General features: G+C 46.6%; 1 protein-coding gene across 5 annotated transcripts; it reads right to left on the bottom strand.

Annotated features, from left to right (window-relative positions):
• Positions 1-10712: 10712 nt before the first annotated feature.
• LOC421965 (B(0,+)-type amino acid transporter 1-like) lies at positions 10713-25315 on the bottom strand. 5 transcript variants are annotated; one of them, XM_046939474.1, is made up of 8 exons: positions 25195-25315; positions 21765-21891; positions 20052-20802; positions 18475-18608; positions 15694-15823; positions 13981-14105; positions 13479-13566; positions 10713-12562 (listed from the first exon to the last, which is right to left on the bottom strand). In XM_046939474.1, the coding sequence occupies exons 1-8, from the start codon at positions 25298-25300 to the stop codon at positions 12329-12331; spliced, it is 1695 nt and encodes a 564-aa protein (XP_046795430.1). In that variant the 5' UTR covers positions 25301-25315; the 3' UTR covers positions 10713-12328. The 5 variants fall into 5 exon arrangements, with proteins under 5 accessions (XP_046795430.1, XP_040553828.1, XP_046795431.1 ...); XM_040697894.2 differs by lacking the exon at positions 25195-25315 and adding an exon at positions 22095-22302 and having other exon boundaries at positions 21765-21896; XM_046939475.1 differs by lacking the exon at positions 25195-25315 and adding an exon at positions 22095-22302.
• Positions 25316-26353: the final 1038 nt, after the last annotated feature.

Below are 26353 nucleotides of genomic sequence, written 5' to 3'. Positions count from 1 at the left end.
CATGGAGTTCCTGTTTTTCTTTACTCATTTTCTTCACCCTTTCCCTTTTCCCTCCAGAGACGATTTTTCACCTCAATTTCTTCCCCTCTCTGCAATAATCCCCTCTATGCAACGTGATATTGTACGCAAATTTAAAACCTTTTTCCACTTCCTCCTTGGATGGGTGTTCTGTGCATAAGTGCTCTACAGATTCAGGTAATGACATACATTAGTGCATTTCAAAGAGCTGTATTTATGTAGATAGGTTTAAATTGTTATTTCTGTTTTCTATGTGTATGTGTGGGTGAGGAGGATTAGACTGCAGATAGGTTAAGGAATGCAGGTGTCTCATGTGCTTCTGATGTGGGGTATTAAAGTGGAGAAAGACTGTTCTGTGAAGATGCTAAGCACTGTCTGCTCCCACTGCTTGGAAGGCACAACCACTTCGGTGAATCTGAAGTTACACTGCCTGTTGCTTAGTAGGATACGAGTTGGCATATTAACTACAATTTGATTTAAATCCAAGAAAATGAGTAGTTTTTTCTTGAGAAGGGTGCTTTGCTCAAGAAAACAGTAGCTGGTCAATGGCTCTATGTCCAGGTGGAGGTGAGTCACAAGTGGTGTCCTTCAAGGGACCATCCTGGGATGGTGCCCTTCAGCACCTTTATCAGTGACCTGGACAGTGAGATCGAGTGTATCCTTGGTTAAGTTTGATGAAGACACCAAGCAGAGTGGTGCAGTTGATACAACAGAAGGAAGGGATGGCATCCAGAGGGACCTGGACAGGCTTGAAGAGTGGGTGCGTGTGAACATAATGAGGTTCAACAAGGCCAGGTGCAGGGTGCTGCACTTGGGTCCGAGCAATCCCAGGTCTGAGTACAGACTGGAAGAACTCCTTGAGAGCGGTGCTGAGGAGAAGGACGTGGCGGTTCTGGTGGGTGAGAAGCTGGACACGAGCCAGCAGTGTGCTTTTGCAGCCCAGAAGGCCAACGGTATCCTGGGCTGCAACAAAATTGGCGCAGCCAGCAGGGAGAGAGACAGAACTGTTTCCCTCTGCTCTGCTCTTGTGAGGCCCCATCTGGAGTGCTGTGTCCAGGCCTGGGGCCCCCAGCACAAGGAAGACATGGAGCTGTTGGAGCAGGTCTAGAGGAGGGCCACTAAGATGATCAGAGGGCTGGAGCAATTCTCCTGTGAGGAAAGGTTGAGGGAGATGGACTTGTTCAGCCTGGGGAAGAGAAACTCTGGGGAGAGGTCATAGCAGCCTTCCAGTATTTATAAAAGGAGCTTACAACAGGAGGGAGTGACCTTTTACAGTGCCAGATAAAGACAGGACAAGGGGGAATACTTTAACTGAAAGAGGGAAGATTTAGCTTAGACATTAGGAAGAAATTCTTTACTCAGAGAGCACTGAGGCACTGCCACTGCTGCCCAGAGGAGCTGTGGATGCCCCATCCCTGCAGGCGTTCAAGGCCAGGTTGGGTGAGCCCTGGGCAGCCTGAGCTGCTGGGTGGCAAACTTGCCCGTGGCAGGGGGTTGGAACTGGATGACCTTTAAGGTCCCTTCCAACCCAAGCCATTCTATGATTCTATGAAATTAACTGAGTGTTCATATATCATTCAACAGGGCTATTTCAAAGATGAAATACATTTCTTCCCCACAACAGGTTAAGACGTATGTCCAATTAAAACAGCAGGGTACATTTATACTGTATTATGTGAGTAGGATGCTATGCACTGCAATTAAATGGGAGCTTATTTGTGATGTCAGTGAAGCAATTACACAAATAAGTGATAAGCCTTTCAAAGAAAAGGAGAAGAAGGAAGAAGGAAGGAGAAGGAAAGCAGACAACAAAGAAATAAAATCACCACACAGCACAAATCAGGCAATACGTGAGAGCAGTTGTCCGTTTTCAGTGCAAAGATAGGTTTTTGTTCCATCTGCAGAGTGACAAATTGAAAACACACATACACAGTGCACAGTGCAGGGCCTTGGAAAGAAGTTTGAATACCAAGAAGCCCGTATGCTATCTCCTATTGGTAGGCTGCTCATTGCTTGTTTCTGCAATGGACTGGACGGAGGGTAACACGTCTTGCTTAGCAAGACCATCCTCTATTTAAGATTAATTTCCTGTGTAAATATTAGGCCTTTCTAGTAGCCAGTCCATCAGCCTACCTGCTAATTCATCTGTTTACTCAAAGTTATAATGAACTAGGAAGCGTGCTGTATTTTACGAAAACAGATTCACTTAGGCTTTTGTCTCGGTTTTCTTCGAAATAATGTTTTGCCACTTAATTGAATTCATTGCCTGAGACGTACAGCGTCTATTTTAAATAATTCATCAGCTTGGAGTGATTCTACTCAGTCACTCCCAGAATGACAGCCTGAGACAAGAGCCTGTAATTTGTTATTGTGCTTTGATGGAAATAAGGCGCTGGATTGTGGTATTCCCTCCAAGCAGCTTAGAGGAGCACATAAAAAGGCAGAAGGACTGGAACTTTAGTTGCCAAAACTAAATTGTAAGAATCATTAAGGCCTTAAATCCTCCTTGTTCAGCTTCATTGCTGCTCGTGGACACATGCCTCACTACAACTCCTTTCACTCTGCGGATCATAGAATCATAGACTCATAGAATGGCCTGGGTTGAAAAGGACCACAGTGATCATCGAGTTTCAACCCCCCTGCTATGTGCAGGGTCGCCAACCACCAGACCAGGCTGCCCAGAGCCACATCCAGCCTGGCCTTGAGTGTCTCCAGGGATGGGGCATCCACAGCCTCCTTGGGCAACCTGTTCCAGTGTGTCACCACCCTCTGGGTGAAAAACTTCTTTCTAATATCCAACCTAAACCTCCCCTGTCCCAGTTTAAAATCATTCCCCCTTGTCCTATCACTGTCCACCCTCATAAATGGCCATTCCCCCTGCTGTTTATATGCTCCCTTCAAGTACTGGAAGGCCACAGTGAGGTGTCCCCGGAGCCTTCTCTTCTCCAAGCTAAACAAGCCCAGTTCCCTCAACCTTTCCTCATAGGAGAGGTGCTCCATCTCTGATGTGGCAGTCAGCTGACACTGCAGTCTCACACCAAGGGTTCAGTGGGCTTTTTCAGTCCCACTGTTTTCAGCCTCTCGCAGCCCTTTGTACTGTAAGTGCATCTGATTGATCCGATATTTCATAATGGAGAGGGGTGGAGGCAGGACTCGGTGGCCAAGAGGTTTTCAAGTCCTTACTCTTCTGCAGGGCAGAGCCTGAGCCCTGTGCTCAGTTCTGAGTAGTTGAGTGCAACTGGGAGCAACTCTGTTAGCTCAGGTGTGTCTGAGCCAGGCTGCCACAGGGCGGATGTGCCTCAGCGCTAAGGGGGATTTAGCTGCCAATCATCATCCAAATTCGAAAGAGAGTTCGCAAGCCTGAAGGCATTAAAAAGAAGAATAATCTTCTCTCTTCAAATCCTTTCTCTCAGGCATCTGGGGATTTTGCAGACACTATCTACCCTCAGCTCAAACCCATCTGCTACCCAAGAGAGCATGTTGTTACAGCCTGCTGAACCAACAGCCCAACAGAGGTGAGGCTGCTGCAACTCTCTGCCCCAGGTCCAGCTGTCAGTGAGGCTGTGTGTGTTCTCCCATGCTCACAGACATGCATCATCAACACATGTATATATGCGTGTAGACCATGGAATAATAAAACCATTTGAGTTGGAAGGGACCCTTAAAGGTCATCTTGTTCAACTCCCTGCACTGAAAAGGGACACTTACAGCTCCATCAGTGCTCAGAGCCCCATCCAGCCTGACCCTGAGTATCTCCAGGGATGGGGCATCCACCACCTCTCTGGGCAACCTGCGCCAATGCTTCACCACCCTGACCGTAAAAAACATCTTCATTATATCCAGTCTAAATCTTCCCTCTTTTAGTTTCAAACTGTTTCCCCTTGTCCTGTCACAACAGACCCCGCTGAAGAGTCTGTCCTCTTCTTTCTTACAGCCTCCATTTACATACTGAAAGACCACTATCGGGTCTCTCCAGAGCCTTCTCTTCTCCGGGCTGAGCAGCCCCAGCTCTCTCAGGTTCCTCCCCATGCCATGCCATTGTGCCTGTGGGCTGAGCGATGCTCCCTCACCACCATGGGAAGACACTGCACGGTTTGCCTGCCACTGCCCAGTCCATCACTGACTCGTGCTTGCCACCACTTACCCCTGGAAGGAAATGAAATGTGACTGTGTTTAAGGCCTTTGGCAGGAGAATTCTACATAAACATTTATCAGCAGCCATATGGAGAAGAGTGAGCTAATAAAAATGCATCTTTCGGAAGGCTCTCTCACTACCAGTTTTCTGCAGGAGGTAAATTTAAATTAATGTTGCACAGAAGCACTGCTCAGCTATTAAAAATGATGATGGGTCCAGGTACATTTCCAGTGACCTGCTGTTAACTCAGTATTTCTGCATTAGAACTAAATTGCCAGCATTTGATGGTGCTCTGAAACATGAGAGAGGATGCTCAGGCCTTTCTCTTCACCCCAGATCCACAGGAAGGAGCACTCTGGCTTCTTCCCACACAACTGAGCTTAAGCCCCACAAGAACTGATCGGCCCCTGCCATGCCACACCTGTGCTCCAGCCTTCAGCAAGGTTCATGAGCACCCAGCCAAGGCCCAAGCAAAGGGCTCAGCAATGAGTCTCCAAACCATACTCGTTATTTTCGTCTTGTACAACCCAGACACCTTGATTGCCATCACTAGATAGACTTGGCTTTGTAAGTAGCCAGATATTAAAAAGTGTATCCTGGTAAGAAAGAGAATATTGTGGAGTACAGTGTCCACTCCTGGGCCCCACTGCACTATAGGGACATGGGCATACTGGAGACAGTCCAATGGAGAGCCATCAAGATGGTCAAGGGAACGAGCAGCTCTCCTGTGAGGGGATGCTGGGACAGCTGAGACTGTCAGTTCAAGGAGTGTTTGGACAATGCTCTCAGACACGGTTTGAATTTTGGGTGGTCCTGTGTGAAGGCAGGAGTCGGATTTTATGATCCTTAAGGGAGTTTGCAAACAGCAGGAGGACCTGATAGTCTGATAGTGGTAGGACAAAGGGGAATGGCTTTAAACTAGAAGAGGGGAGCTTTAGGTTAGATGTTAGGAAGAAATATTTTACTCAGAGAGTTGGGATGCCCAGGGGAGGTGTGGATGCCCCATCTCTGGAGGCGCTCAAGGCCAGATTGGGTGGGCCGTGGGCAGCCTGAGCTGGTGGGTGGCAGCCAGCCCATGGCAGGCGTTGGAGCTCGGTGATCTTTAAGGTCCCCTCCAACCCAAGTCATTGTAGGATTCCACGATCCTTATGGGTCCCTTCCAGGTCAGGATATCCTATGAAGCTGTGATTCTATGATTTGATGGATCAAGAGATGAGATTGCAAACCCTTTTTGTTAGGGGTTTGCATAGCTCATAACATGAGGGCTGAACCTCCCGAGAAGAGAAGAAGGAGCTCCTGATGGTGGCAAGCTCTTGGTCTTGTACTGCTGGCTGTCCACAGCCCCAGTGCTTTAAGACAAAAAGCAAGCAATCCCATCTGGTAAATTCTTCTAACAGGAGATCTTCCCAAATCTATCAGTGAAGAGGTTAACTCAGTGCCAGCACCATGGGTGCTTCTCTGTGTGCCCATACACCTAATCACAAGGACCCCTGGGTGGTAGAAGAGCTCGGGGTTACCCCCGCTCACTGTGGCTCACCAGGAGCCTTCTACCCAGTGCACGGCCTGATCCTGGCATTCAGCCTGCCCTGCTAACTAAGCTACAAATTAGTGCCGTACATAAATGCTACTTATTTCTAATTAATTATTAAGGCAGTATGTAGCAGCACTCGAGAAAGATCATATTGGTATGTATCTGGATGCAACACAACCCTCCCTAAATCACGCTGAAAGCTGATTTCCCTCCTGCTATACAGCAAATTATGTCAGGCTTAGTGCTGGTACATAAGGAGAAAATTTGTTACCCTTCTGGAAAATCAATAGGCTCTTGGCAAACCGGGTTGGGAGCTGTTAATCATCCTGAAGGCACCATCTGCCCATGTGCCAAGGCACAACAGGAGAGCCACAGCACTGCCTGCAGGGGGGCAAAAAGCAGAGAGGACCTTCCCCGCAGAGCAAGGGTGGGCTGGGGAACCTGGAGCCAAACCCAAGGAGCACGGCTGGGTTGGCAGAGGGCATAGCTGAGGTTGAAGACCTGGAGATGCATTGGGGAGCAGCCGGTGCTGGCCAGCATGGCCTGCTGGGCTGGAGCTGGCTCCTGGTCCTGGGAAAGGGACCCTCCTGCCATTGCTTGTGGCTTCCACGTGTCATCCGATGGGTCTGTGCCTCTCCCCAGAGCCACCTGGGGGTCTTCAGAGAGCCACACCAGCTCCAGAGAGCCGGCTGGTGGCAGCTGGGAGCACACAGCAGCGGCCAGCTTGTTCCTGCTCAATATTAATCAGCACTTTTCTGAATCACAGACGTGGCTTTGTCTGTGGGGTATCATCTGCGAGGTTCGGAAAGCAGCAGGAATTAATTCAGCTTGGGAGCGCTGGATGACTCAGATTGCTGTGAAAACACCCCAGAGCAGAAATGAGATGTAGGGTAAATTCACCCATGGGGTGGCTCTCAATGGGCCTTATCTGAGGATAAATTTAATTTGCAGAAGTGAAGAAAATGTTATTTATACTTTCTAAGTAGTGTTTTAGTATGAAATATTCAAATAGATAAACGAGAGACTCTTAATGGGTTGCATTTACTGAAAGAGGTTTTGATTTAAATTCCTCAGCCTTGGAGTCCCAGGCACATTTCTTTTCCCCAAACGAATTCCCAAGCTGGATTTTCCTATTGCGTTAATGTATGAAAATCTGATTTCTCTGAATAAACATAGAAGATGGCACAGCGCTGATATTAGGTGCAACCCACCCCGTGCTCCTGCTGGGGGGTGTCTGGAAAAGCAGGATGCAGCTGTCTGGAGCTCCTTGATGAGCCTGCAACAGCTGAAGGCTTCTGGTGCAGCTCCCAGGGATGGGTCCAAGTTATAAGAGCCCCTCGGGCTCCTCTAACTGTGCTGCCTGGGAGAAAAGATTGAGGTGAAGGATTTAAAATGCTGAGCCACACAGACTGCTGCTTCGGCTCTCAGAGCAGCGGTATTTCATTGCAATCAATAAACAGTTCATCATAATTTCTGGCATAAAGCAGAGAGGCTGTAAGGAAAACAGGTTCCTTCCTCATCCCCCTCCTCTGCTTTCTGTAGGCTGTGAAGCATCACTGTAGGTGGAATGCATCAGGGCTTCAGTGTTTTAAGAGGGAGACGTGGGGCGGGGGCTGCAGGAGGGCAGCAGGCAGCGGTTCGGCCGTGTCCCCATAGGATACTGGTGCTGGTGGCCAGGAGTCAGGGAAAGCCCAGCAGCAAAATCTGAGGGAGGATCTGGGAGTATTCCTTCTCGAGGCAGGGTGTTGTGCTGGAAGTCACAGCTGGATCCCATTTGCTCCCCTCAGCCTGCTCGGGTTAAAGCTTTGTGCTTAAAGCGTGGCAGATAACCATTGGGTTAGGGTTCCTTGAATCATAGTGTCATAGAACCATAGTCTGGCTTGGGTTGGAAGGGACCGCAAGGATCATTAAGTTCCAGCCCCCCTGCCACAGGCAGGGCCACCAACCTCCAGAGCTGGCCCTAGTCAGCCCAGGGCCCCATCCAACCTCATCTTGAACACCTCCAGGAACGGAGTATCCACAGCCTCTCTGGGCAGCCTGTTCCAGCACCTCACCACTCTCTCTGTAAAGAATTTCTCCCCGACATCCCAGACTTCCCCCCTGACATTCAACCTTTCCACCTTGGTTCTCATTAAACTCTTTTTCTCCTTCCATTGGGAGCCCCTCAGCTGAGGGCTGCGTAGGCTGCAGGATTGTCCCTGCTCTGATGGGCTTCCAGCACTTCCATCGCTTGGTCTATCAGACCCAGGTTCCCCTCCCTGCTCTGTTCTCATTTCCCTCTTCTTGTCCTTTTGATATTCATCAAACCCCAGGAAGAAGCCCAGGCCTAAGCTAAAGCAGCCCACAGAATGCCAGCATGTTGTCCTGCAGAGCATGAATCCCACCACAGACAGGATGCTCAGCATCCCAGCAGGCAGCCTGGGTCCCAGGGCTGCAAAACATCACATACATCGTACTCTGGAGCATTCACTGTGCAGAGTAGTAGCAGAGAACCAGCACCATCAAGGCCAGGCTGGATGTGGCTCTGGGCAGCCTGGTCTGCTGGTTGGTGACCCTGCACATAGCAGGGGGGTTGAAACTCGATGATCACTGTGGTCCTTTTCAACCCAGGCCATTCTGTGATTCATGACTCTATGATTACCAGGTGCTACTGTTCACCATGCTTGTAGCCTTCCCGGGCCTTCCTGCAGTACGGCTCTGCTGCCTGCCACAGGCACGGGGAGAGGTGGATGCCGCCGGGGACTCCATCAGGCGTGTGCCACTGCCACCTGCTGGACTGCATCCCTTCTACAAATACATCTGTACGGCTCCCAGCTGCCAGAACAACGCGCCGAGCCCCAGTGTCTTTTGCATTGCAAAGCTGAGGAAAGGTGGTTCTGCGCAAAGTAAGCCGAATGAGGAAGGGGGAGCAGGGAGGGGGCAGGAGGGGGAAGGCTGGGGCAGAGGAGAGACATCTCGATGGGAAGTTGGAGGAGGCTGCCTGGGAGACAAGCCCAGCCTGTCCTCCTAGGAGAGACGCTCCAGCACTCTGTTCATCCTCATGGCCGTCCTCTGGGCCCTCTCCAACAGTTCCACATCCCCAGGCCTGGACACAGGACTTCAGATGGGGCCTCACAAGGGCAGAGTGGGACAATCCTGTCCCTCTCCCTGCTGCCTCCTCTCAGCCCAGGATATCGTGTGCCTTCCAGGCGGCAAGAGCTCCCTGCTGGCTCCTGTCCAGCTTTTCATCCACCAGAGCCTACAAGTCCTTCTCCTCAGGACCGCTCTCAATCCTCTCATCGCCCAGCCTGTGTTTGTGCTTTGGCCTTGCTGAGTTTCATGAGGTTTGCACGGGCCCATCTCTCAGGCCTGCCAAGGTCGCTGTGAGTGGCATTGCTTTGTCCCCCCACATACTGACCACACCACTCCACTTGGTCTTGTCTACAAACTTGCTGAGGGTGCACTCCATCCCACTGTCCGTGTCACCAACTAAGATGTTAAGGAGTGCCAGTGTCCATACTGACCCCCAAGGAACGCTGATTACAACTTGTGTGTGACCACTCAGTGCATTATGCTCTCGAAGATAGGCCGGAATGCAAAAACAGTGAGGAAAGGAATACCTGAAGCAATCTTTACTCCATTATTTCTGAGCTTCTGGGCATGCATCTTTGCTGCTTAGGTGTTGTTCATGTCTGTTTATACACAGGTAATTCAGACATACACGCCAGGACTCGTGCACACAGGAATGCTCTTTCCATCTACTTCTCACCTTCCCGTTTCTCTGCTCACTCATTGGCTGTCATCTCGCAGTGCAAAGACCAGAGCACAGCCCATGAAATTAAACAGTAGGAATTAATGGCCAACCTTTAGAAGAAAAAGATGATCGTTTATCTGTCACACAGTCAAGCCATGGTTTCGCTGCTTAAAGGACAAAGTTGACGTGGTTGCTTGATCCTCAGAACAGAGGGGCAGTTGCATTACCTTTGGTCTCACTGCTAGCTCATAAACCTAAGACCACCCATTTATTTACAGCCCTGGGTCTCGATCCATTTTTAGCAAAAATCATTCCCTCGTGTGGAATGAGTCACATACACAAAGACCCTGATGATATTCAACTAACTATTCAAGGAAGTGTGAGATTGAGCTCCCTCTTAGCTGCTAAACTGACTCATCCCGATGGGTGGACTTATCACAGCCCATCCAACATTAATACTAGCATCAACTGTACAGAATCAGGGCTTGCCATCACCTGTCACTGAGACAGTTGAAGCTCTCAAAAGCATGTAGTTATGTTGCAAGCTAAGGCTAGCTTGACATCTGGCCAGCAGCTGGCAATGAGCGCTGCGAGAGTTGAGCCTGAGTGATGTGACAGAATGTGCTCTTAGCAGATGTGTGGATGGAAGTGGGTTAGAGGGGTGGCTGGCATGCCAAACTGAGGAACTTCAATCCAGAGGAAAACAGAGGGCAATGCTGACACTCCTGTTTTCCTCCGAGCCCAGGACGGAAGGGGCTAAGCACAGTTCCCAGGGACCTGGAGCTCCCGGGCAGGCCACTGTGATCTCTGGAGGCATTCAAGGCCAGGCTGGATGTGGCTCTGGGCAGCCTGGGCTGGTGGTTGGCGACCCTGCACATAGCAGGGGGTTGAAACTCGATGATCATTGTGGTCCTTTTCAACCCAGGCCATTCTGTGATTCTATGATTCTATGATCTCACAGCACACACACAAATGAAGCCATAGGGCTCTGCCTGACATCTCGTTTGTCTCAGGCTGTAGTACTGAACAGTAGGGATGCGCTGCCTCTTTCTGACACTTCTATTGTAAATATCCAACGAAGGAGAGAGAGATTCTGATTTGCATATGCTGGGGTTGAAATAAATAAGCAAACATTTTGAAAAATGAGTGTACGCACGCATAACCACCCACACATGTATTGAAACCTCCCATCCATGGAGAGATGAGCCTGATGTTGGTTGTTTATGTTCGTGCAGTACGAATTCTACGGAGTTATTTTTCTGGGGTGAAAAACAGAAACAGCCACGTCAACTCACTTCATTTCAATGTCCATTTTATTGTAATCATCCTGCCGTTCTGTGAGCTTTCAGCATCTTGTTTGGGCACTATAAGCACCTGTGCTTGTAAACGCTAGGCAACATAAATAAAATCTTATTACAGTAATATCTACAGAAAATGAAGTTGGTGCAAAATATGATACCTGCAGCTTCTCGGCTTCCCTACATCCATACACAAGCCGGTAATATATAAAGGCTGCCTATCCAGAGTGCTGAATCTGTTCTTCAGTATTTGCACAGAGAGAAAGGATGGGTGAAATGATGTTTGACTGGCCCTTGGGAGAAACATCCACGTTTCCTGAGTGACCCTGAGGAAGCCACCAGTCCACCCTTTGATCTGTTCCTCACCTGCAGGATACTATGCATCTACAGTATACAACAGTGGCAATAACTCCTCTCCCACAAGAACTACGTGCAGACAAGACAACCCTAATCTACTGAAGTATGCAATGATAACTGGCCAAACACAGAATATTGTGCATATCTAACCTTTACACAAGCCTTAAAATTCCTACTTCTTTTGGATGTGGGCTGTAGATCCTCAAGAAAGCACAGCCCCGTGTGGTAGGTTCCATAAAAAAGAATATCTAAGGAACAGAAATGATTTCCAAAAAGATGATAACTGCCAGATATCACTGTGCCTATGCTTGGACAAAAAGACTGTTGCTGTGTCACCGCTCAGGGGAGGAGGAGTGGTACTGCGGAGTGAGATTGCAATCAGATACACCGCTCTGAGATAGCTGGAGGATCGAGTGACCCTCTTCCAGGAATGGAGTGTTAAGTACGGGTCTGCAGAACAAAAGCTGACAGAGAGGTGACCTCAATAATATTCGGTATTTTGAGAGACAACAAGATGTTTTAGGGACAAACACTTTGACCTTCTTAGCCTATTAGTTTCCTCAACTAATAGAGGGAATCAACAGTTTTTTAGCACTTCCCATCTCATGTCAGAGGTCTTTCTATGGCACAGGTAGGGTGATTCAGGCAAAAATGTGGTGCAAGTATGTTCTGAGACAGAGAAAGGACCGCTGTGGCTGTGCACCTGAGGCTGGAAGGAACAAGTGAAAACCACACTCCCAGAGAGGATACCTGAGCAAACAGGGTTGTTTTGCTGTGAGTATGTGTGCCCATGTTTTATTTACTGGAGAAGCACTGTGATCACAGTGGGCAGAGCTAAGTGGAAATAGTAAAGGGCACTGCCAAGAATGGCTTAAGGTCACGGCATACGGCATACGGCATACGGATTAATACTTCACTGTCAGTCTTCTATTGCCTGATGCCTTGAAATATGAGTGGTAAAATTTAGATCTGCTCAGTATGGACAGGTCTTCTCAGTACGGAAAACTGAAAGACATGCATTTCTTTGGAATCTGTAGGAAATCTGATGAGGCAGAGCTGAAAATGAGAAAAACAAATGCCCCAAATTTTAAGGAGTTGCGAGAAGTCATGGGTCCAGTCCCTCCCAGCTGAAACCTTTTGGTGGCACTTTAATCCTATTCATTCTCCCTTACAGAAGACTATTTTCTGAACCTTGAAAACCAAAGCGTTGGAATAAGTGAGGAAGGACAGCAGCCATACGCCAGGAGGACGTCAGCTCAGTTCACATCTCTGGAGGTCGGAGCAACTTCCAGGAACTGCTGGAGATGCAAAGTGACCGTCTGTAAGAAGTGGGGGTGCCACTTGAAGCGAACCAGGGGGAAGTAAAGGACAATACCGCTGCAAATGAACAGGACTACGTAGAGAATCTCAATCTGGGGCTGATCGATGATTGGAGCTAACACCAGGTACACGGCCGCGATCAGCACAATTATGGGGATGACAATCGGCACCTGTGAAAGCAGAACGTCCTGAATCTTGTGCCGAATCAGAAACGGCCCTGAATCTTGTGCAGAAAGCTTTTCAGATGAAATCCTGCCACAGCCCGAGGTATTATCCAGAAATCACAGTTAATCCAGGCATCCTGTTTCCCACACCACTCCTCCTCTAAGGCTGAACAGCCCTTCAGGAGCTACACCACACACCCTAAGCCCCAGTCCTCCCTGCCCTCCCAGACCTGAAGATGCAGACAGCTGTTTTAGTGCCAGATCTGTCCTTGCTTTCCAGACTACTTTGCATCCAAAACCTGAGCTATAGACAAAACCCACATCGATGTGCACAAGTTGAGTCTTACCACCCTTGAGCCAAAAGGTTTCTTCATGTGTTCACAGATAGGTGGACAAGGAACCTCAGAGACTATTAAATAGAATTATAGAATCACCTGCTGCCTGGAGGAACACCATGAAACCCAAGAGGAAGCCTCAGTTCACTCATGGCATCAGAAGAAAAAGCAGATAACTCCTGATTTCTTTCCACTGAGCTAATTAGTGGGGAGCAAACCTCTCCCCTGGCCATGCCAGAGGACTTGGGCCATGCTGGCCAGGTTTTTTTCTCTTAGGGAATGCTCTCATATCCGGGCCATCTGGCCACCCAGTCCAACCATTGGCCCACCACCACCATGCCCACTAACCATGTCCCTCAGTATCACATTGACTCTTTTCTTGAATATCTCCAGGGATGGTGACTCTACCACTTCCCCTGGCAGCCTGTGCCAGTGCACATTATGGGATAGAACGTGCAGTTAAAAAAGGAAAATCACACACAATCTGTAAGCAACAAACCCCAGTGCTTTCTCATTCCTCAGAATGCTAACTTATTCATTTGGATTGTCAAGGAAAAGGGTTAGGGGGTTCTATGCTATTACTTCACCTTGTATGATCTTGGCAGGTCTGGTTTCTTGATTTTTAAATACAGAAGACCAGAAATAGTCATGCCATAGAAAATCCATGTTATAAAACTGGAAGAAAAAAAAAAAGCATTAAATTTGGGGTGAGATCAGCCAACAACGTCAGTCCCGCTTTGCATGTCCCAGGTATACATATCTACAATTAAAAAGGATAATATTGATATAAATTTAGTAGTTCATGCATTTGTTTCCTTTCCAGAACAAATAATGAACACCTCAGAATGATGTGAATATGACAGATTCATTTCAATATGAGGATGAATCACATCCAGTTAAGTATTCATTCAGGAGCGTTCATGCGTTGCAGAGATCCTGGTTCTAAAGTTCTTTCTTCTCCCCTCCTCCCTCTTCAGCATCAGTCAGGAAGCAATAAGCCGTGTTCAAAAAAGTATTAAAAGAAAACACTTTCACAGAATGTCAACACCCAGCATCACAGGGGGATGCAAAGAGAAAGGCCGCGCTTACCTGAAATAGGTCACAATGCTGGTGAAGTTTCCTGGGATTATCATTATTAAAGACATGGCAGATGTGAACAGCAGCGCAGGGGATGGCGTGAGGCATCGCACGTGGGCCATGGACAAGATGTCAGGCTGCAAGCCAGAGCAGAACACTGTGTTGTCATGTCGTGGACGTGGGGATTATTGCTCATCCCCGCAGCTGCTGGGGGCAGTTCTGCCTGCAGCCACATCCACTCTTACTCATCAAATAAGCACCATGATATAAAAGCTGTTCAGCTGCGAGGAATGCAAACACGAACCCTCCCAGCAAGGACATTTTGTGCCTCTCTGATTTCACAACAGATTTGCTGGGTTTAGACAGACAAGATGAGGTCTTCAAGCTACCACTGTGACAGATGAAGACTGAGTCAAATCAGAGCTTTCCTGAGCATCACCCAGAAACCAGCCTGGCCTTGTCATGGTCCCACTCTCCTGCCCTCTGTCACATTGCTCTGAGACTTTTCCTGATCCAACTGGAAAACTGCATGAGTATTCCCAAAATATACTTGCAGTCAATGCAAAGGAAGATTGGTTCCAGAACATGGAGAGAACGATAGGCTTCCTTACTTCTTGGTTCATTGGGAATGTTTAATAGAAAGTTTGTTGATTTTTTTTCAATTTTTATTCTTATTTTGTTTTTACTGTCATGCAAGTTGTTCTGCTAGGGCTCAGTCTGAGAAAAAGACTGAGAAAGAGATCAGCTCTTAAGTGCTATATGGTGACATTCATGCTGTGAACTGCTCAGCACAGAGCTTGCCACGATGCAACAGATGCTGTCATAGAGTCATAGTATACTTAAGGTTGGTAAAAACTACTAAGATCATCCAGTTCAACAAAACCATGTCCCTAAGTACCACATCTGTGTGTTTCTTGAACACCTCCAGGGACAGAGACTCCCCAGCCTCCCTGGGCAGCCTGTGCCAGCGCATCACCACTCCTTCTGAGAATAAATGTTTCCTAATATCCAACCTGAACCTCTCTGGGCACAACTTGAGGCCATTCCCTCTCATCCTATCGCTATTACCTGGGAGGACAGGCCAATTCTCACCTCATGACAGCCTCCTTTCAGGGAGTTATGGAGAGCCATAAGGTCTCCCCTGAGCCTCCTCTTCTCCAGACAGAACAATTTGAGAGAGCATCACCACTAAGGGAAGACACCAATTCAGTCACCTCCACCAACCTGGTCATTTATATACGTAAAATATTCCCTCCAGTGCCAAAGGAGCAGAGCTGATGCAGAGTGGTATCCTTTGCACCTGAGCAGAAATGCTGGATGTTGTGGGGAGGAAGAAGCAAAGCAGCAGCAAGCTCCGGGAGGAACACAACGCACCTCAAAACAGAGGAGGTCAAATGTAGCGCAGCTCAAGCACTGAAAGTGGAGCCAACTTCCAGATGTAGCAGAAGTATTCAGACGCGTGCATGTGTAGTTTGTATGTTACATACATGTGTTTGTGTACATGTGCACCTACTGGGAACATATGCTCAACGTCACTTTCAGCTGGACCTGGGTTGTGGGGCTGTGGCAGCCTGGCCACTGTTAGGCCAATGGATTCAGCCCTGCCAAACAAGACTAATTAAAAAACTAATCTAGGGAAGTCTCGAGCATCGGTGTCACCTTGCAATTGCTATGAAGAATAGAAAGTTGCTCAAAGCAAACCAGACCTCCTTTTTGATTCCTTACCATATGACCTTCCCTTGCAGCGATGTAGCACACGCGGCCTCCGCTAAAGAACGTGCCGTTGGATGAACCAAACGTAGACAGTGCCACTGACAGGGAGATGAGCCATGCCCAGTTAGCCAGGACTTTGTTCCTAAGGTGGGAAAGAATTCATAGCATAACATCCTCTCATGAGCGTACTGAATATTCATCCTAGAACCCGACAGGTCTCTTCACTCCATTATTCTCATTGAACGTTGTTTTCCAAGCTTTTCTACTGATTGAAAGCCTTCTCCCCACTCCCATAACATTTAATTACTAGGAACTTTGTCTTGTCCAGAACAGGCAGCTTTTCTTCCTGCGTGGTGTATTTCCACCTAAATCTGTCCGCACTGCAACGGTGGACAAAGCTGTCAAAACACACAAAACAGTTTTATGTGTGTACATGCTGTTGCATGATTCCAGCAGATACTGCATTTACAGCCAACAGTATAAGAATGGAAATACTGCTACCACCGTTTGAATTGTATGGCGTTAAACCACACGTACTCCTTTTCAGTATCACTTATCCTAAATGTTCAAAAATCAACAGCTGGGCTTACCAAAATTATGGCAGTTGCTTCCGTGCCACAGTAACTTCACAGCCTACAACTTTATAGTTAATAGTTTATAAGCATAGTTTAGAAGTTTACTATCTGGGTTACGGGCCTTCAGGATTTGGGTTATTAAGATATTTGCCACAGCCAGAACTAAACATTCCCTTTTCTCAAACTGATGGAATCTGAGCACCTCCTATGATTGCAAAACTCCATGGCCTCAAGCCAACAGTTTCTCCCTAGCAATCTTCTTCATTTGAACAGGTTACAAAGCTTCACTGAAATGCTGCATCATAGACTTTCTCTGCACTTCCTTTCTCACCACTCCCAGTTAACAACTAATTTGTGAGCTCCCTCCTTTTGGACATGTCTTCTTTTCCTTCCTGATTCACCTTTTCACCCCAAGAGTAGGCTCAGGAGATTCAACAAATCCAAGTGCAAGGTCCTGCACCTGGGTTGAGGCAGATTCCACAACCAATCCAAATTGGGGGGTGAAAGGATTGAGAGCAGCCCTGCTGAAAAAGACCTGGGAGTACTGGTGGATAGGAAGCTGGACATGAGCCAGCAGTGTGCCCTCACAGCACAGAAAGCCAACTGTATCCTGGGCTGCTGCATCAAAAGAACCATGGCCAACAGATCCTGCCTCTCTACTCTGCACTGGTGAGGTCTCTCCTGGAGTACTGCATCCAGATGTGGAGTCCTTAGTACAGAAAAAACATAGACCTGTTGGAGCATGTCCAGAGGAGGGACACAATGATCCAAGGGATGGAACATCTCTCCTATGAGAACAGGCTGAGAGAGTTAGGGCTGTTCAGCCTGGAGAAGAAAAGTCTCAGAGGTCACCTGATAGCAGCCTTTCATTATCTAAAGGAGACCTACAAGGAAGAAGGGGACAGACTCTTTAGCAGGGTCTGTGGTCATAGGACTAGGTGAAATGGTTTCAAGCTTAAAGAAGGTAGATTTATGGTTTATACGAAGAAAAAATCTTTTACAGCAAGGGTGATGAGGCACTGGAACATGTTGCCCAGAGATGTGGTTGATGCTCCATCCTTGGGGATGTTCAAGGTTAGACTGGAGCAGCCTCTGAGCAACCTGATCTAGCTGTGGATGTCCCTGTTAATTGCAGAGGAGTTGGACTAGATGGCCTTTAAAGGTTCCTTCCAACTCTAAGGATTCTATGATTCTTATGGAGGAATAAATGCATTTAAGTGTGATGTGTCCTCCTCTGGCTTCCTTATGCCTCTCATCTCCTTCCTTAATGGCTGGAATGGCTGCACCTCCTGTCACCAGCCACAGGGAGCACACCCTCCTCAGCCCATGGCCATCCACCTGTCCTCAGGGCTTTGGGGTACTGCTGAGCTTCCTGGTTTCTAGTTCAGTGCTTCTTCTTAGTTGTGCTTTTGGGGTGAAAAGGTGAATCAGGAAGGAAAAGGAGATGTGTCCAGAAGGAGGGAGCTCACAAATTAGTTGTTAATTGGAAGTGGTGAGAAAGGAAATGCAGAGAAAGTTCATGAGGCTGCAGTTTAGTGAGGCTTTGCAACCTCTTCAAACAAAGCACTGGAGCTTTAAAAGCCCTTATTTGTAATGACATGAAATGCTGTTAGAGAACACATCTAGCAAGAGCTCATTTAGATCAAACTGACGATGTTCTGAAATGCACACAGCAGCAAAGCTGCTGCTGACTTCTTAGGGAGAGAATGAGCAGCAGCGTAATCTCCGGATATAATGTGTCATGGTTTCTGCCAGACAACTCATTGGGGAGATCATGGATTCTGTGTCCTAGAAATGCTTAGACTGAAGTTGGGTGTTCTGGTTGGAAGAGCACCTGGTTCAAAGTCATCACTGCCCATATTTCTCAGGACAGTCCTTTCCTTCCTATCCTAAAATCCTTGCTGCACACTGAGCCTGTTCAGTGCCACCAAACTGAATCTGTGGTTCAGGCTGATGGAAGGTGCAAATGGTTTGTAAGCAGATGGGGAAACTGAACCAACGTGCTTTTGTCTCACCCCCAAATCACCGCCACTGCATTTGTGGGGCAGCATGCTGTCCTCTCCGCTTCTCTGGAAAACATGGGACAAATTCCACTCCAGGTCTGGATATACATCCGTCCTGGGCTTACAGGAGAACAGCACCTAAATCTCCCAACATGCAGGAGAGAACCTGTGCTTTGTTAGACCACACGGGCTGCGTTGCCACATGCAGAGCTCACCCCCAAGTGACGGCCACAGCTCCTGAAGTCAGCAGCTCAGATGGAGCCATGGCCGCAAAGTAGCTGATGTTTACCAGCAAATACAGGCATGTAACCAAAGGAATAGCAATCATCACAGCTCTGGGAAGGGTCACCTGGGAAAGGGATGACAAGAGTGTTAGATGCAGCATGTTTATGCCTTTGTTCTGTCCTTGCTACTGCCCACATTGAACTGGAACACATTTGCTCACCATACTTTTCCTCAGAATACATTCACAAAAGACTTATACCTAGATTCATAAGGAAGTTTTTACACCAGTCTCCCATGCTATTAGGCTGTACATTTCAAAAGCTGTTCCTCAAAATAAAACAAATCATATGCAAAAAATTTTGCTTCATAGATGCTCAAGAAGTATGTTGCACACTTACTGATTATTTTCATATGGGTTTATTTGCTGCTTATGGTTCCTGATGAGTTGCATCTCTGCATGACCATCCCATTGAAATGGGTGAAGTACCAGTGTGTGCTGCATCCCATGTAACAGCACAAAGGAAATCTCCTCCAGGAAGGAATTATTTTTCTCTTAATGACAGAATACTACTTTTGAGCTGCACAGACTACTTTAAGGCTCACCAAAATCAGCAGCCACTGCTTCGTGCAATTGAAAACACCAGAAAAGAGCACTTAGTAGTCATCTCAGAGCAATTTGATATTGAAAAAACACGAGATATCCATTTTTGTATTCCCCACTCTTACTGTAGGACAAGATATGGCAATTCCTTATGTTGTTACCTCCACCCTGTCCAGATCTGAATATCAGTACACACAGTCCTGTGGGAGAGAGTGCCACGTGATTCCAGGATCTTTGCTTCCATTTAGATTAATATTCAACTGTGCATTTTCATTTAAACTGTAAAATCTTGCACACTGCACTGGTAGAAAGTGCAAACTATCCACGCTGCGCTCACACAGCTTAACAGTGCTGGGGTGTCCCATCTGCCACCTGTACAGCACAGGGAAGGCTGATGTGAGATGCAAGTGAGCTACTTCAGTGCCTATAGCATGGACCAAACAATGCCTAGAAAGTAGATGATTAAAGACAAGGGTTGTTCAGAGGCTTAGATTCCCTTATCAGTGAGGCTTGGCTTGCTCTGAAGTTCCCCTCCATGCAGTGAGGAGGGACAAGTGTTTTCTGAAGCACACGTTACAGATTAGATCTTTTGAGGAGTATGTGGTATTGAGAAACCTTTAGCAGTCGGGTGGCTGCAGAACTTTTCTGCATAAATCTGGGTATCTAGGGTGAGATGCTCTGAACTCTGGGGAAACTTCAACACTCAACCACCTAGAAGCTCTTTCTCCAGCCACTGAGGTCTGGTAGTGCTTTCTTCTGGGTAGGCTGCTCTTTTCCTTTGAGCCTCATTTTTTGTTTGTCCTGTCTCATTTCCAGACACATCCATAGGTGTCCTGCCCCACAACAACAACAACAACAAAACAGGAGGAAAGCTGAGCACTTTTTCCTTGATGCCCTAATCCTTCAGTTACCCATAGCAGCAAATCTGCATAACCACGGGGCAAATATACAACGCAGCTCACTCACCTCAGGGTTCTTCAGTTCCTCGGTTACGTAGTTCAGGTTGTTCCAGCCATCGTAGGACCACAGCCCCTGATAAAATGCCACTCCGATCGTCCCGATACCTGCATTTGTGCCTTGAAAAGCGTTCTGAAAGCTCTGAGTCTGCCCCTTGGCAAGCAGCACCAATCCGCCCACCACGATCACCAGCAAAGCCAAGAGTTTGGCAGCTGTAAAAACATTCATAACAGACATCGCCAGCCTCACATTGAGGCAGTTGATGATAGTTAGGACCAGGATGCAGGCAGCAGCTGTACATTTGATGACAACCTGTGGGGAGGAGCATCCTGGGTAGAACGGCGCGACGGCGTATTCAGCAAAGCTCAGACAGACAGCTGCCAATGCAGCTGGTCTCACCAGGATGACAGAAGTGTAGGCAAAAAGAAAAGCAGGAAAGGAACCAAAAATCCTCAGGATGTAAATATATTCGCCTCCAGACTCTTTGATCACGGTTCCAAGCTCAGCGTAAGACAGGGCTCCAAACATGGCCAGCAGACCACACGCTGCCCACATGAGCAGGCTGCTGGCGGGGCTCCCCATGTGATGCAGCACCCACTCAGGGGACATAAAGATCCCCGAGCCTATCATGGTGCCTGCAATTAATGACACTCCGCTAATCAGGCCGACCTCTTGTTTCAGTCTTAATTTCTCCTTTCCTTCACTCAGGTCTGTGGATTCATGAGGCGAATCTGTCGTTTGCCTTCTCCTCATTGTGGACCTGGTAGGAGATGTTTCTTCAGAGGCAATACGGAACGAGACTGAGTCATTTGAATAAGAACTACCTGAGGTCTTCAAGGTTAAGTTAATAATTATAAGAGTCACACTGTTAAGAAATGGACGCGCTCTTCCCCTGTTTTGCATTCGTCCATTCCCTGTCTTATCTTCCTAATTTATAATTGTTCAGATCCTCCCAAGTTTGGTTATCTTTGACTGTCATTACAATAATGGCAATGGACTGTGCTTGGCACTACCTGGGTCATGCAGCACCTTAACAGACTGTGCCTCTGGTAACATCTTTGAATTACGCTTCTAATAGCATCTGAAGCAGACTTAAAGGAAATCGCCATGCAAATCTGTACTTTATTCTTTGCCTTAAAGTCAAGGATCAAGCACTTGCTTTAGTGCTGCATTACATTTTCACTCCCCGCTATAAAGTGATCAAACCAGCCTGTCACCCAGCCCTGCTCAACAGGGAATATTTCCAGTTCCTTCCCCAAAGACACAGAAGCGTTCTGCTAAAAGCAGCCCAGGCTCCGCTTTCTTGTGGAACACTGGGGGGAAATTCTGGCTTTTTCAAGTTTTAGGAAGCACAGGAGGAAAAGAGTGAAGAGGCAACAAATACACTCTTAGGGGCCCTTTTTGTCAGCCCGTACAAGGTATGCAGATTCATAGCAGACCACAGTGTTCAGAGGATGTTGTCACTGCTCATCGTATACACTGGAATGCACACGCTGAGGAGAAATGCACACTTTTGGCAATGCCTCTACCTCCTATTGATCTAACAAAATTTCAGCATCTGGGGGGGCCTCTGCTGGAAATCAGAAGGTTGTTAAAATGTATGAGGATGTATTTTGTGATCTGTGATACATGTGAAGTACTGAGAAGGAGGAGATGTCCATACGGATTCCTTCTGACATAAAGCAAACTGTGCTGACTGCAGCTGTGAAGAAGGAGACTTACCGTCCCTGGTGGTCTCTGTCAGCCTTCTGCTGTGATGAATACCAGAAAACAGGGTTGGAACCTTCCTCAGCACTTCCTGGACACGGCAGATCTTGATTCTTTAAAACAATCTGTCCTCCTGAACCACCTGAGCTAAAAAAAAAAAAAGCACGAATATAAACCATTATCGTTATTGTTTGCCTAAGAATTTCTTCTCTTTCCCTGTTTTGTTTTTTATGATTTTAAATTATCATCTTAGCTTTGCAGTTCTCCATGGATGAGTCTTGAGCTCTTAGCAAAATTCATGCACCCATAAGAAAAAGAAGGTAAGCAAGTCATCCAATTTCTCACCTCAAAGCAAATAAAGCAGAAAAAATGTTAACATCAAGTTCTAGTTTCTTCAAAGGTGGAAAAAAAAAAAGAGATCTCATTTCAAAGTATAAATCTTATTACCGGACAAAGGAGATCGTTAGAAAAGCTTTTCCTTTTGGTAAGGTATGCTGGGAGTCATTCCTGACACCAACTGCCATGTCCCAGCCATTAAGAGAGAGCAATGATCAGATTCGCTAATCCCCTTGGTTAGATTAAGGTGAAATGACGTTCAAGGTCCAAACAGGTCATCAATTGTAATGAGAATTCCTGCTATACAATTATGAGTATCGGCACTCTTACAATTATGTCTAAGCTGTGCTGCTAACCTATGTGACTATAGGAAATTGAAATAAGCTTTGTGTTACTTAGCAACTTTAAGAGAAGGAAAAAGGGAGGGACGGACAGCACTGGAGATCACTGGTCTGGGTCGCAGCACTGCCCCATCCAGTGGGGCTCCTTGGTCTGAAAGTGTTTGTCCAGAAGTCCCACCTGAGCTGCTCCTGAGCACCTTTTATGCCTGCTAGATCTGCGGGTTCCATACAACCAGCACATCCGCAGGTAAACCTGCATTATCACTGAACAGGAATTTGGGCCAGAGCAAGGCCAGTCCTATCTCCCTCAGCACATCCTTGAGCAGGTCACCTATTGTCATGGTGATGGTCTTATCTTGCAAGTGTTTGAGGCATTTCCGGGCATATCATAGATAAGGTGTTTCCCACTGGTCTGCTGTACCAACTCACCAGCATTCACTAGGAAATGGATCCCACCTTGATTCTCAAAGTCATTTGTAAACATTCACAGCTGATCAAGGCATAGCTTTCACAAAAAAATGAAAGGTTACTTTGTCTGTATCAAAGTTGTTTTAAGTCCCTGGCAAAGGTGTGAGTTCTAAGAATAAACACATGCTCCTTGTACTGCAAGGGTGCGAATTAATTCATTTTGAGTTAATGGTTTGCAAAGTGCTTGAAAACTGGAAAGCAGGCATCCCAGTAATGCAGAATATTTTGGATTACTGCTACTAAGGGACAGTGCTTGTCTTGTTAACTGGTTTAACTATCTGTAGCATAATCGTTTTACAATTAGGCAACACTAGAATCCTTCAGAGGCCTAAAGATCTGAGGGTTTTTTCTGCACTATACACTACATAGAGTATTCAGTATCTGTTCCATTGTAACGAAGAAGTTTCTTTTCTCAAGTGTGAATGTAAGGCTTTGTGGAGGAGCTGAGAGGATCTTTTCAAACCTTTATGGTTCTGACTCCTAGAAATAGAACCGGATGATCTCTGAGGTCCCTGCCAACCCAAGCCATTCAGTGATTCTAGGAAATAAATAACTTCTAATCTAATAGTGTAAAATCAGACATTCTTCAAACTTGATCACGTCTAAAAAATTTCTGTAAGACCGCTCAGATAGCAAGGATTAATTAATGGGCAGGTCAATGGCCTCAGTCAGTTCTTAAATTGAGTCTATTTCTATTCCTACGAGCATTGTCACCCAGTTCTAACTCCTTCCCAAGGTAATAATGACTCTAATTAATAAGATAAGAACCCGAGACTACTCCTGTTGAAGCTAAGATGGTCTGACTTCTCTGGATTTTTTTTCCATTGACTTCATTCTTTTTTGGACCCATATCAGCAATGGGGAGTAGGCAGCCACAGATACTTTAGTCAAGTGGATTGGCACCATTATCGAAGCATTTGTCAGGATTGGATATGTAGAAACGAATCTCACTGCTCCACTTCAAAAAATGTCTTTGAGCAGGAGTAAAAATAAAGTACTGCTTTCCCCTTCTGGGGAATAGCAAAACTTGGTTATTCAAGCTGCCATGTCTACGTCTGCTACCGAAGCAACTCTCTCTAGTCACGTACCTTTGACATTGCAGTGGCTGGTTGCCATCTACTGGTCTCTAAGCAATAAAGCAGCTTTGTCCAGTGATCTATGGCTCGCTCTACTTGAGGAATTGATATTTTGCACTGCTGATTGAAAAGGAAACTTGCAACAAATATTAGTTCTTAAGTATTAATGTAACATAAATTGAAAGCATGTTGGACTCATGAATGAAAATTGTCCTCAATGTCAATAGGGCTGTTTTTATCCCAGCAATAGCTACGAGGACTACAGAAAAATATTTAAACATAAAAGCCAATGTCAGTTAGTAAGAACTAGACAAAACACATACACACATATTTTTCAGTGTTTAATTTTAGGCCCCAGGAGCTGCATTTGGAACACAGTCATAAGTTTGTCTTCTCTCCATACTGTACTTTGGAAAGAGTTACAAATCTCAGAATGGGAAGTAAAAACAACCTACAGTCTGAGGTCAACGGCCAAAGCCTGTAGCTTTCTTCTGAGGCAGGCATTTCTTTATACCTACAAAAATGTACAAAGATCAAGATTCTCTATTTTTAGAAAACAAAGAAATGAAAAAAAAAATCAAGTTGTTTGAGATGAGCTAACAGAGAACTCATCCGAGATAGAGAACTCATCCAGGACTTCAGATGTGGGTTTCACGGCCTTCTCTACTTGAGAATGTGGGAAGCCATAAATCCAAGAATGCCCTCTTCTCCAAAATGTAGGCTTTGAGCTGCGTTTGCAGGCAGATCTTGGTACACAATCAAAGAATTGTTTGAGTTAGAAGGGATCCTTAAAGACCATCTATTCCAATTCCTCTGCAATTGAACAGGGACACCTACAGCTCCATCAGGTGCTCAGAGCCCCATCCAGCCTGACCTTGAATTTCTCCAGGGCAGGGCATCTGCCACCTCTCTGGGCAACCTGTGCCAGTTCTCAGCACCATCTGTACTTGTGATAGAGGCAGAGATATCTGTTGAAAGGAGGGAGGCAACAAAAATTAGGAAACTAGAGCTCTGAAATAGGTTTTGAGCCCAAAAGAAAAAATGGAGCAGAGAGAAAACATGTCACACATGAGCTATGCGAAAATAGAAGGAAAAGTTGACTCATTCAGAGGTGTCTGCCTGGGGAGGGGGTGCCCTATGGTGCTGGGCTCCAGGCACTCACCTTCCAGGAGCCCAGCCATCACCACTGCTGGCTTCCAGCTACCAGAGCTGACCTGCACTTACCCAGGGGCCGAATGGTGAGCTCCAGGCTGCTGCTGTCACTCGGTAAGACCTCAGCACATTCTGGTTCTGCAGCTGCTGAACTGAAATATTGGCTTTTGTTTTGCATGATGAAGTGTCGCACGTTCTGCCAATCAGATACTGAACATTTTGTTTCATCGTCTTATTGTGTTCAGGAGGAAGGTGTTAGTGTTGTACTGTATGTTCTGTGCTGCCCTATGGAGCGGTACATTGGGCACTAACAGCCCAACTCCTCCACTTTGCATGGAAGTACACTTAAGAAAAGGAACTCATATAGAAACGGAGCAACACAAAACAAGAATCATAGCAATAAAGAAAACAATTACCACTTTCATCAGTACTGGTTCCACCGCTGCATGCAAAGGTCAGGACTTGTTACTTACAGTTTATTTTATAAATATCAAATAAAAATAGTTAATTTAATTAAGAAGGTTTACAATAAAATTAGAAAAGAGAATTCTGCTTCTAATATGATTAGAGTAGCATTCTGAAGCTAAACAGGCAAATAAAGAATGTGTTTTTGCCAATAGATGCTGCATACACTGGAAACCAATACAACCACAGAAGATCCCAAGAGACGCACAGACAGCAACAGGAGAGTATGTGTGTAAGTGTTCATTCCCCAACCTGGGGGAGTACTGACTTCAACAGAACAAAACAAACAGAAAAAAGCAACAGCTTTAGACTGCTGCTAAGATTCCAAGATTCCCTATTTTGGCATTGTAGACAGATACTATACCAATACTGTACTGTTGCTGTATTTTCTTTTACCTGTTCACATTCACATTTCCTGATTTTATATACCTATACATATATATACATTGAGTATTTCAGTCTGGAGAAGAGGAGGCTCAGGGGAGACTGTATTGCTCTCTATAACTACCTGAAGGGAGGTTGTAGTGAGCTGGGGGTCGGCCTCTTCTCTCATGTGACTAGTGATAGGGCTAGAGGGAATGGCTTCAAGCTGCACCAGGGAAGGTTCAGGCTGGATGTTAGGAAATACTACTCCTCTGAAAGGGTGGTCAGGCACTGGAATGGGCTGCCCAGAGAGGTGGTGGAGTCACCAACCCTAGAGGTGTTCAAGGAACGTTTGGATGTTGTGTTGAGGGACATGGTTTAGTGAGAACCATTGGCGATGGGT

This window comes from Gallus gallus, chromosome 3 (genome assembly GCF_016699485.2).
Source record: "Gallus gallus isolate bGalGal1 chromosome 3, bGalGal1.mat.broiler.GRCg7b, whole genome shotgun sequence".
NCBI classification, from domain to species: domain Eukaryota; kingdom Metazoa; phylum Chordata; class Aves; order Galliformes; family Phasianidae; genus Gallus; species Gallus gallus.
This window is presented reverse-complemented; position numbering and strand designations above follow the sequence as displayed.

Coding starts and splice junctions, on each gene's coding strand:
- LOC421965 (XM_046939474.1), bottom strand. CDS start 25,300: ATGCAAAACAAAAGCCAATATTTCAGTTCAGCAGCTGCAGAACCAGAA. Junction 15,824..18,474: donor GCTGTGGCCGTCACTTGGGG/GTGAGCTCTGCA, acceptor TTCCCACCTTAG/GAACAAAGTCCTGGCTAACT. Junction 14,106..15,693: donor CTGCAAGGGAAGGTCATATG/GTAAGGAATCAA, acceptor TCTGGCTTGCAG/CCTGACATCTTGTCCATGGC.